Source organism: Haliotis cracherodii, unplaced genomic scaffold, assembly GCF_022045235.1.
Source record: "Haliotis cracherodii isolate W230 unplaced genomic scaffold, xgHalCrac1.p SCAF_12, whole genome shotgun sequence".
Classification (NCBI taxonomy): Eukaryota; Metazoa; Mollusca; class Gastropoda; order Lepetellida; family Haliotidae; genus Haliotis; species Haliotis cracherodii.
The window spans coordinates 21,094,624-21,107,256 of record NW_027266267.1 but is presented as its reverse complement, the minus strand read 5'-3'; the positions used below and the strand labels follow the sequence as shown (position 1 = coordinate 21,107,256).

The window sequence follows — 12,633 nt, the reverse complement described above, 5'->3', positions numbered from 1 at the left end:
ATCGAACCCACACTCCCAGAGTGATGAGTAATGGGGAAAAAACCCTAAACAGTACTCGAATTTGTACTTTACTGAGAAAGTGCAATCCCAAATATTACATTTGTTACATTTGATCACTTTCTAAAAGACATTGTGTTTTCATAGCTTTCGGCCATGGGAGCAGCGCCAATTTACACTTGTCAGTGTTGTACACAACTGACTGACTAAATATTGTTGTATGCCACTTTAAGCATATCCAGCAATATCCCAGCGGGGGACACCAGAAATGGGTTTCACACATTATATCCATGTCGGAAATCGAACCCAGATCTTCGGTGTGACGAGCGAACGCTTTAATCATTAATCTACCCGACCGCCCCGAACGGTACACAAAGTATGTAATTTAGACAATCAATTGTCGGACTTCCATTTTGTGGAAACCTCGCTGGCTACCTCAGTGAGTGGGTTAGAGCGCTGACTTTGTGTGCTGACGAGTTTGTGTGTTTGAATCCCAGATATTACATATTCCAAAAGAGTATTGCATTTGTTCTTTACTGAAAAAATGTTACCCCAAATATAGTGAGTGACTATGGTTTTACGCCGCTTTTAGCAATATCATGGCGGGGGACGCCATGTCGGGAATCGAACCCGGGTGACGGCTTGACGAGCGAACGCTTTAACCACTAGGCTACCCTACCGCCCCATATCCCAAATATATTTGTTACATATAGTTACATTTCCGGCTGTTTATTTTTTTTATGATATTGGTGAATGCCACTCTCAAGCGTGGTCTTCATGTATCAATGTCATATCGACGCTGGTTTCTATGGGTACGTTAGGTAATATAAGTAACATAAGTGCCCCATATATCCCGGGCGTTGCTACTGTATTCACCGGATGATTCCAGTTGTTGACACAATGGCTGTGTGAGTACAGTACTGCGACACCATGAACATGGGGCTGCATATGTTGAATAGGTTATAGGCGGTTTATGTGAAATAAGAGAGGCGTTATGAGCTGGGGCTGATAATGGATCTCCACTATAAACTTGGTAGGGAGAACCCAAGGCCCCCTTAATATAGGTCAGCACTGTTGTAGTAGAGGTGCAATATTCTTTATACAACACCTGGAGACTGGCATCATTGTGTCACTCCCAAATGTCAGCACTCTTGTAGTAGAGGTGCAATATTCTCTATACAACACCTGGTGACGTGCATCCCAGTGTTACTACTAAATGTCAACACTGTTGTAGTAGTGGTGCAATATTCTCTATACAACACCTGGTGACCGGCATCCCAGTGTCACTACTAAATGTCAACATTGTTGTAGTAGAGGTGCAATATTCCCTGTACAACACCTGGTGATGTGCATTCTTGTGTCGCAACTTAATGTCAACACTGTTGTAGTAGAGGTGCAATATTCTCTGTACAACACCTGGTGATGTGCACTCTTGTGTCACAACTTAATGTCAGCACTGTTGTAGTAGAGGTGCAATATTCTCTGTACAACACCTGGTGACGTGCATCCCAGTGTCACTACTAAATGTCAACACTGTTGTAGTAGAGGTTTCAATATTCTCTATACAACACCTGGTGATGTGCATCGTAGTGTTACTACTAAATGTCAACACTGTTTTAGTAGAGATGCAATATTTTCTATACAACACCTGGTGATGTGCATCGTAGTGTTACTACTAAATGTCAACACTGTTGTAGTAGAGGTGCAATATTCTCTTTACAACACCTGGTGATGTGCATTCTTGTGTCACAACTTAATGTCAGCACTGTTGTAGTAGAGGTGCAATATTCTCTGTACAACACCCGGTGATGTGCATTCTTGTGTCACAACTTAATGTCAACACTGTTGTAGTAGAGGTGCAATATTCTCTGTACAACACCTGGTGATGTGCATTCTTGTGTCACAACTTAATGTCAGCACTGTTGTAGTAGAGGTGCAATATTCTCCATACAACACCTGGTGATGTGCCTCCCAGTGTCACTACTAAATGTCAACACTGTTGTAGTAGAGGTGCAATATTCTCTATACAACACCTGGTGACGTGCATCGTAGTGTCACTACTAAATGTCAACACTGTTGTAGTAGAGGTGCAATATTCTCTGTACAACACCTGGAGACTGGCATCATTGTGTCACTACCAAATGTCAGCACTCTTGTAGTAGAGGTGCAATATTCTCTATACAACACCTGGTGACGTGCATCGTAGTGTCACTACTAAATGTCAACACTGTTGTAGTAGAGGTGCAATATTCTCTATACAACACCTGGTGACGTGCGTCGTAGTGTCACTACTAAATGTCAACACTGTTGTAGTAGAGGTGCAATATTCTCTATACAACACCTGGTGATGTGCACTCTTGTGTCACTACTAAATGTCAACACTGTTGTAGTAGCGGTGCAATATTCTCCATACAACACGCGATGTATACAACCCCCAGAGCATGCAACGTGACTGTGTGTTTGCGTGTCTGTGTGAACTTTTGACAAGGTGACGGTGTGTCCGCGTGACCTCGTAAACTCTGGAGCCACTCTCAGATAGAGTGACGCATGATGTGAAGCTCCACTGCACCGCGTTGTCTATTGTTCTCTCGGAGGCCCCTTTGGAAGCAGCAGTTTGAATGTATATAATAGCGGAGCCGACGTCACAATGTCACGACACACAGTATAACCACACAATGTAATACGTCATTACGTAACCGACTCAGTTTCTTATGGTAGGGTAAAAGTCATGCGTTCTGCAACACGCTTATTATAGAACTGATACCAGGTTTCAACAATGCTATATCACCGTGCCTTACTTCATGACTGTAGTAGAAAGCATTAGAAACACGTCTAGCCTACCTCGCCCAGTATTGTAGAACTGCGCAAGCTTTCAACGTGGACAATGGCGACGGATTTAGCCAGCTGTGACTGTCACATTGACGCGGGCCGCAAACACAAGACGTACGGAGGCCTGACTTGGGGCAATCGGTTTAGTTCTTACATTCTGTGTTAAAACCAGAGCGAGCTTTGTCAACCAATAAGCATTTTATTTTAGTCTACCGTAGGAATCAGTGAAGCCTGCAAGTTCAGATATGACTGCATGAGTGAGCATGGGTTAGGGGTGCGACAGTAGGTGTCAGTGCTGTAACTGTTTTCTCTGCACGTGTATCGAGTACTACAGGGCGACTGTCAGCTCTGTGACGTGTAGGTAACCGGATAAGTGCCGAGTACCCACTATTACGGGCAAATTGTTCCATGAATAGAGGTTTCTATCATACAATATGTCGGGAGATATAGTTTATAACATAACATATATTGGGGTACAGGTTATAACATATCAGTGTCGTGAACTACTTTGTAAGGACCCATGTGATGGGGATATATTTTACAGGGAAAGGGGGTTTAACGTCGCCCTCAAGATTATTGCACTTGCACAGACACGTGTGTGGTGTGTGGTGTGGTGTGGTGTGGTGTGGTGTGGTGTGGTGTGTGTGGTGTGGTGTGGTGTGGTGTGGTGTGGTGTGGTGTGTTGTGGTGTGGTGTGGTGTGGTGTGGTGTGGTGTGGTGTGGTGTGGTGTGGTGTGGTGTGGGGTATGGTGTGGTGTGGTGTGGTGTGGTGTGGTGTGTATGTGTGTGTGTGTGTGTGTGTGGTTGTGTGTGTGTGGTTGTGTGTGTGTGGCTGTGTGTGTGTGGTTGTGTGTGTGTGTGTGGTGTGTGTGGTGTGTGTGTGTGTGTGTGTTTGTGTGTTTGTGTGTGTGTGTGCTTGTGTGTGGTTGTGTGTGTGTGGTGTGTGTGTGGTTGTGTGTGTGTGTGTGTGTGTGTGGTTGTGTGTGTGTGTGTGTGTGTGGTTGTGTGTGTGTGGCTGTGTGTGTGTGGTTGTGTGTGTGTGTGTGGTGTGTGTGGTGTGTGTGTGTGTGTGTGTGTGTGTGTGTGTGTGTGTTTGTGTGTTTGTGTGTGTGTGTGTGCTTGTGTGTGGTTGTGTGTGTGGTGTGTGTGTGTGGTTGTGTGTGTGTGGTGTGTGTGTGGTTGTGTGTGTGTGTGTGGTGTATGTGTGGTGTGTGTGTGGTTGTGTGTGTGTGTGTGGTTGTGTGTGGTTGTGTGTGTGTGTGGTTGTGTGTGTGGTCGATATAATTTATAACATATAATATGTTGGGATATAGGTTATAACATACCTTGTGACGGGGATATAGTTTATAACATTCCATGTATCGGGGATATATATTTTATAACATACATTGTGTTGGTTGGCATAGTCTATATCATGCAATGGGTCGGAGATATAGTTTTAACATATGAAACCTCCCTTTCCTCTCCCTCTTGCTTATACAGAAGCTAGTGTAGAGGTGATTATACAATGATGAAACACTAGGTTCTCGTGTTTGATCTTCGCCTTTACGAAGGGGTCATGCATGTTTGATTGGGGTTTGACCCGGGCAAGTGTTCGCGCATACCTGTCTCTCATCATAAGGCGTACTTATGCAGTAGGACTGTACTGGCAACCTTAAAGAAAGCCATCGATGAGACACAAAGGCTGGAGGGCCTAAATTAACACGTGACCTGATCACGGCACAATGGAAATCTTTCCTTCTGCACACGCCATCACTGTTAAAACTAACAATTAGGACTTGTGTTGTAATAACGCGGTGAAGCATCGGTATTGGAATAAGCAGCACCTGGAGTGAATGGACGATGACTACCTTTAACTTACTTACAATATCTCCCCCGTACCCTCCCCCATAATCCCCCCCACACCCCACACCTCCCACTCACATAAAGTCATAATAATACCTTAATACCTTATTATATAAAAAGATATTTTCAGAAAATAAGAATTAATCTATGCAAAATGAATACATGAACATTATTATTATTATTATTATTATTATTATTATTATTATTATTATTATTATTATTATTATTATTATCATCATCAGCATCATTATTATTATTATTATTATTGATGTTGAAGACGACGACGACGACAACAACAATTGTGCTTAGAGACTTCGAGAACGGTGTCTGCGTGGACCACGACCCGAATACTGCACCCTGCGGCCATGCATTACACATATGTAATGTCGTCACGTCAACATTGTAGGTAATTCATTATACACGCACCAGGCCTTTAGATGTTCACCACAGCGCCCGACCATGGATGTTAACGCATTCTCGAAATACGACATTAAGACGGTGGTGGCGTTTGTGTTGTTAGCGTGCAGGCATGTGTCCGCATGTATGCTATACATGTTTGGGGCTCAAGTTCTAAATAGCTGTGCTCGGATTATTGAACTCTCCAGTGAAGAGGTAATTTTAATGACGACTAGTTCTTGTGCCACTGTGACGTGCTGCCTGTCAGTGAAGGCGACGATGTCAACAGCGAAGACTGTGAAGTCTTGTTGAAGGCGGGAATGACAGTTGAATGCAATAATATGTGGCTTCCCGTGTTGATAATGGGGCAGAATAGACTCGCTGATAATCTGGGACAACGTAGGTGCTCCCTATGCTTATATTCCCATTGTGATTCCAGGGCAGAACGGGTCGCCAGCATCCCATGCTTATCTCCCTGTTGGGATTCCAGGGCAGAACAGGTCGCCAGCATCCCATGCTTATCTTCCCGTGGGGATTCCAGGGAGGAACTGGTCGCCAGTACACAGTGCTTATCTTCCCGTGGGGATTCCAGGGCAGAACAGGTCTCCAGTATCCAATGCTTATCTTCCCGTGGGGATTCCAGGGCAGAACAGGTCGCCAGTATCCCATGCTTATCTTCGTATGGGATTCCAGGACGGGATAGTTCCCAAGTATCCCATGCTTGTCTCCCCGTGGGTGTTCCAGGACATGTTAGACCACAGTACACCGTAACTGTCTTCCCGTGGGAATTCTGGGAAAGAATAGACCCCCAGGACCATCCTATTTCTGAACGAGCCGATTAAGATTATGATCGGTGTATAATAACGTTGTTTAAATAATGAGGTCTGTATCATGTAAACCAGTGCTTAAAAGCATATGGAAGGCTCCACGACCTCGGGGTACAATAACACACCAACACGTCGCTGTATAACAACGTGACTGTTGCGACACCCATGTAGCCGAGGTCCTGCTATAAACTGGAATTCCCACAGGGAATTGCACAAGTGGTAGGTAGATGTTACACATCCGTATTCCGCGTTTCGCAAGGCCGAGCAGATTCAGGAACAGTCACGTATATATAGACAGTGTGACCGACAGCCTGACTGTGTGCATACACAATTGTCAGGTATTCATCATTCTTATGAAACGTCCGTTACGTTGTCTCGTCAGACAGCTGAGGGGCGTTCGGTGTGGTGAGGTGGTTATTGCAGTGTGTTCAGTGTAGTTGAAACAGTTTCGGCACGTTGTAGAAGGCAATACCCTGCATTCAATACCCAGTACTCAATACACAATACTCAGTACTCGATACACAATACCCAGTACATAATACACAATACCCAGGACTCAATACATAATACCCAGCACATAATACACAATACCCAGTACTCAATACACAATACAAAGTACTCAATACATAATACCCAGTACATAGTACACAATACCCAGTACTCAAAAATATTACCCAGTACTCAATACAAAATAACCAGTACAAAATACACAATACCAAGTACTCAATACACAATACCAAGTACTCAATACATCATACACAGTACATAATACACAATACCCTGTACATAATACACAACACCCAGTACTCAATACACAATACCCAGTACATAATACACAACACCCAGTACTCAATACACAATAACCAGTACTCAATACATAATACCCAGTACATAATACAAAATACCCAGTACTCAATACGTAATACCCAGTACACAATACCCAGTACACAATACAAAATAACCAATACATAATGCTTAGTTCAGAATACCCAGCACACAATACATAATACCCAGCACACAATACACAATACCCAGCACACAATACACAATACCCAGCACACAATACACAATACCGAGCACATAATACACAATACCCAGCACACAATACACAATACCCAGCACACAATACACAATACCCAGTACACAATACATAATACCCAGCACACAATACACAATACCCAGCACACAATACATAATACCCAGCACACAATACACCGACTGCAGGGCTACTGCATGACTATGCTGTTTTTGATCCAACGGACTGACATCTGGTCGACCAGCGTGTGAAGCAAGGCAGATAGCTTCAACTAAATTAAATAGCGCAACGCTTCTGCCCACGCTCAATTATTTCTATATACTGGGACTGGAAATTAAGGGCCATCATTATATATAGGGTTGATGTTATTATTCTTTATAACATAGTGATCAGGGAGCATCAGCCTGTGTAGCACAGTCATCGGGTGTTATCAGTCTGCATAATATAGAGATAAGGTGTTATCATTCTGCATAATATAGAGATAAGGTGGTATCATTCTGCATAATATAGAGATAAGGTAATATCATTCTGCATAATATAGAGATAAGGTGGTATCATTCTGCATAATATAGAGATAAGGTGGTATCATTCTGCATAATATAGAGATAAGGTAATATCATTCTGCATAATATAGAGATAAGGTAATATCATTCTGCATAATATAGAGATAAGGTGGTGTCATTCTGCATTATATAGAGATAAGGTAATATCATTCTGCAGAATAGAGAGATAAGGTGGTATCATTCTGCATAATATAGAGATAAGGTGTTATCATTCTGCATAATATAGAGATAAGGTGGTATCATTCTGCATAATATAGAGATAAGGTGTTATCATTCTGCAGAATAGAGAGATAAGGTGGTATCATTCTGCATGATATAGATGTAAGATGTTATCTTTCTGCATAATATAGAGATAAGGTGTATCATTATGCATAATATAGAGATAAGGTGTATCATTCTATATAATATAGAGATAAGGTGTTATCATTCTGCATAACATAGATATAGGGTGTTATCATTCGGCATAATATAGAGATGAGGTGTTATCATTCTGCATAATATGGAGATAGGGGGCTACCGTTCTGTTTTACATGTTGATCAGGTCTTATCACCACGTATATCGTAGAGATAATGCGTTATTTACGTATGATCACGGGTTATGATCATCGACATCGCTATGGTCAGTTGTGGTTATCTACCGTTATCTTTCCGCAGTAACACGCTGTGCTGGTTTAAATAATAGTCATGGCTAGAAAACCAGTGCCCCAGCCTTACACGCTATACTGACATTTGACTGTTTACAGAGCAAGCCTCGTTGAAGACTGCTGTAGCCTTGACCACACCCGATTTCACAACCATCCAAGAACTAGTCACAGTAAAACGGAAAAGTTTACAAACACGACCCACACATGATATGAAGTGATAAGAAAGTTTCTCACCTGTACTATACAGCAGGACGGTAAGCATCATCAAGACACAGGTGAGAATGTAGGACGCCATGGTGTACAGCCAGCTGAAGTATACCAGGTAGAAACAAGTTTACTTTGCAACCGGAACACCTCAACAGACAACAAGTCCTCTAATCCGTCGTGAAACGGGAACAGTCGAGGTGTTCCGAGTGACGGGTGACACGGTTGAACGACTCGCATTGTATGGTCCGGCGACTGCCCTCGTACCTGCCCGAGACAGGAGTGTATGGGGGGCGGAGATGAGGAATGTACGGCGAGATGGCTGGGTAATGTGTTCATACAATTGCAGCTGGGTCGGTACTTGATATTCCGGTATTGGTAGAGGTTGTAGGTAGGGGGCAGTAAGACGTATTACAAGTAGGGCGCAGTTTGGGCTGGCGTGTATGTGCAGTACAACAACATTCAACGACGGTACTTTCTGAAGTGACAGTATTAGGTTTGCACTGTCACTTGCATTGAGATTCAATAAAAAGTGTGCACTGTCACCTGCGTAGAGATTCAGTATAAAGTTTGCATTGTTACCTGAGTTGAGATTCATCATTAAGTTTGCACTGCTATCTGCGTTGAGATTCAGTATTAAGTTTGCACTGCTATCTGCGTTTGCACTGCTATCTGCGTTGAGATTCAGTATTAAGTTTGCACTGTTATCTGCGTTGAGATTCAATATAAAGTGTGCACTGTTACCTGCGTAGAGATTCAGTATAAAGTTTGCATTGTTACCTGAGTTGAGATTCATCATGAAGTTTGCACTGTTATCTGCGTTGAGATTCAGCTTTAAGTTTGCACTGCTATCTGCGTTGAGATTCAATATAAAGTTTGCACTGTTATCTGCGTTGAGATCCAGTATAAAGTTTGCACTGTTACCTGCGTAGAGATTCAATGTAAAGTTTTAAGGTCACATTGTCACTTGTGTAGATTCAGTATTAAGTTTATATTGTCATCTGTGTGGAATTTGAGAGCAAAATCTTCATCGCTGTTTGTTACATGTGTAGAGATTCAGTTTAACGTTTATTTTGTTTGTTACCTGTTCAGAGATTCAATATGACCTTTGCATCCTTTTGACCTGTGAAGAATTTCCAGGATAAGATTTGCATCGTTTTTAAACTGTGTAAAGATTCGGTATGAGGTTTACATTGTCACACGTGTAGATATCGTCTTCACCTGTGTGGAGATTCGTTATAAAGTTTGCATCGTCTGTGATCAGTTTAGGGATTCAATATAACGTCTGTATCATTTTCATCAATGTAGAGGTGCATTACAAAGTTTGCATCGTTTGTGATCTGTTTAGGGATTCAATATAACGTCTGTATCATTTTCATCAATGTAGAGGTGCATTACAAAGTTTGCATCGTTTGTGATCTGTTTAGAGATTCAATATAACGTCTGTATCATTTTCACCAATGAAGAGATACATTACGAAGTTTGCATCTTTTGTGATCTGTTTAGGGATTCAATATAACGTCTGTATCATTTTCATCAATGTAGAGATACATTACGAAGTTTGCATCTTTTGTGATCTGTTTAGGGATTCGATATAGCGTCTGTATCTTTTCACCTGTGTAGAGATTCAGTATAAAGTTTGTGTCATTGTTCACCTGTGTAAAGATTCGGTATGAAGTTTGCATGGTCTGTCACATGTGTACAGATTCAATATAGCTTTTGCATCGTTTTCACCTGTGTACACGTAGATTCAGCATATAGTTTACATTATCATCTTTGTTGAATTTGAGTACAAAGTATTCATCTTTATTTGATAGCTTTTGAGAGATTCAGTATCAACTAAATATCTTTTGTTACCTGTGTAGAGATTCATGATAGATAGACAGATGGATGGATGGATGGGTGGATGGATGGATGATGGATGGATGGATGGATGGATGGATGGATAGATCTAGGGGCTGGAAAAAGTTGTTACATCTAATAAATCAATAACAGATTCAAAAAGAATATATCTTTGATGTTGAGTCTTTTTACAATACATAAATAACTGTTTGATCATATGCAAATGTGCCGCATAAACATTCATCAGATTGTGTGCTGTAGGTGCTAAGACATATCATATATACTAAATCATAGAAGTGATCCGTTAGAGAGTTTTTTTCTTGAAAGAAGCTCTGAATATGTTATGTTACAGTCATATACACGTTTTTGTTCTTTATCTCGACTCACCCATGCGTGTCTGTCGGTAACCCGAGAAGACGAGGTATAGGTGTTTCCATCATTATTGAGTTCATACTTGTTAACTAGTGATACTATTTGGTATAAGGGTGACATATAACATTTGTCATCCCTTTCTTTAATGGTATCTATTACCATTAAAACTTACGTCCTTGTTGTCAAACGGCCCACGTGGGTGGGTGTTTCCATGACGTCACCCGTTTACGTATTAGCCAATGAAATGTGTGTTATCATGACGTCATATTCACCTGTCAGATCACTCGTATAAGCTCCACCCACAAGATTACGGTAGTCTGTGCTGTGCCTAAATTCAAACTTAATGTTACGATGACATTGTCTTCCAAGGATTAAGAGAGCTCATTGATCAATGTACGTCTGAAGAGAAATTGAACCGAGACAATCTCCGGTAATGACGGATGGAGAGCGTCTTGACAAATCTTGAATCTTTTTACAAAAATAACTTTTGAGTAATTTCAAACATTTCGTATTGCCTTTTGATAGTTTACACTCTGGACCGAACCTCCATGTTGCAATTGGATAGCGTTGCAAAATCCAGACTCTTTTCGCGTCAGGCAAGATGCCTGTCACATCACATGTATTTCACACTCAGCTACGATACATACATCCCTGAATTAATCCGTCCATTAACAATCAATTGACACATTGTCTCAGTTACTAATACAAACGGTCCAAATGAAATCTGTGTAGATTCAGTGTAAAGTTTTCACTATCATCTGTGTAGATTCAGTGTAAAGTTTTCATTATCATATGTGTAGTTTCAGTATAAAGTTTACATTATCATCTGTGTAGATTCAGTATAAAGTTTACGTTGTCATCTGTGAAGATTCAGTGTAAAGTTTTCATTATCATCTGTGCAGATTCATTGTAAAGTTTTCATTATCATATGTGTAGTTTCAGTGTAAAGTTTACATTATCATCTGTGTAGATTCAGTATAAAGTTTACAATGTCATCTCTGATCTGTGTAGATTCAGTGTTACGTTTACATTGTCATATGTGTAGATTCAGTGTAAAGTTTACATTGTCATCTGTGTAGATTCAGTGTTACGTTTACATTGTCATCTGTGTAGATTCAGTATAAAGTTTACATTGTCATCTGTGTAGATTCAGTGTTACGTTTACATTGTCATATGTGTAGATTCAGTATAAAGTTTACAATGTCATCTCTGATCTGTGTAGATTCAGTGTTACGTTTACATTATCATATGTGTAGTTTCAGTGTAAAGTTTACATTGTCATCTGTGTAGATTCAGTATAAAGTTTACATTGTCATCTGTGTAGATTCAGTATAAAGTTTACATTGTCATCTGTGTAGATTCAGTGTAAAGTTTTCACTATCATCTGTGTAGATTCAGTGTAAAGTTTTCATTATCATCTGTGCAGATTCATTGTAAAGTTTTCATTATCATATGTGTAGTTTCAGTATAAAGTTTACATTATCATCTGTGTAGATTCAGTATAAAGTTTACAATGTCATCTGTGAAGATTCAGTGTAAAGTTTACATTATCATCTGAGTAGATTCAGTATAAAGTTTACAATGTCATCTCTGATCTGTGTAGATTCAGTATAAAGTTTACATTGTCATCTGTGTAGATTCAGTGTAAAGTTTACATTGTCATCTGTCTAGATTCAGTTTAAAGTTTACATTATCATCTGAGTAGATTCAGTATAAAGTTTACGTTGTCATCTGTGCAGATTCATTGTAAAGTTTTCATTATCATATGTGTAGTTTCAGTGTAAAGTTTACATTATCATCTGTGTAGATTCAGTATAAAGTTTACAATGTCATCTCTGATCTGTGTAGATTCAGTGTAAAGTTTACATTGTCATATGTGTAGCTTCAGTGTAAAGTTTACATTGTCATCTGTGTAGATTCAGTATAAAGTTTACATTGTCATCAGTGTAGATTCAGTATAAAGTTTACATTATCATCAGTGTAGATTCAGTATAAAGTTTACATTATCATCTATGTAGATTCATTGTAAAGTTTACATTGTCATCTGTGTAGATTCAGTATAAAGTTTACATTATCAT

The 12,633-nt window shown here is 40.4% G+C and overlaps 1 protein-coding gene across 1 annotated transcript in view; it reads right to left on the bottom strand.

Annotated features, from left to right (window-relative positions):
- LOC139458247 (cubilin-like) overlaps positions 1–8,511 on the bottom strand; it is a 39,601-nt gene extending 31,090 nt beyond the window's left edge. The window contains exon 1 of the mRNA XM_071239615.1: positions 8,372–8,511. Coding sequence (XP_071095716.1) covers positions 8,372–8,432 — 61 coding nt within the window. The 5' untranslated portion in view covers positions 8,433–8,511. The remainder of the gene's footprint in view (positions 1–8,371) is intronic.
- Between the last annotated feature and the right edge of the window lie 4,122 nt (positions 8,512–12,633).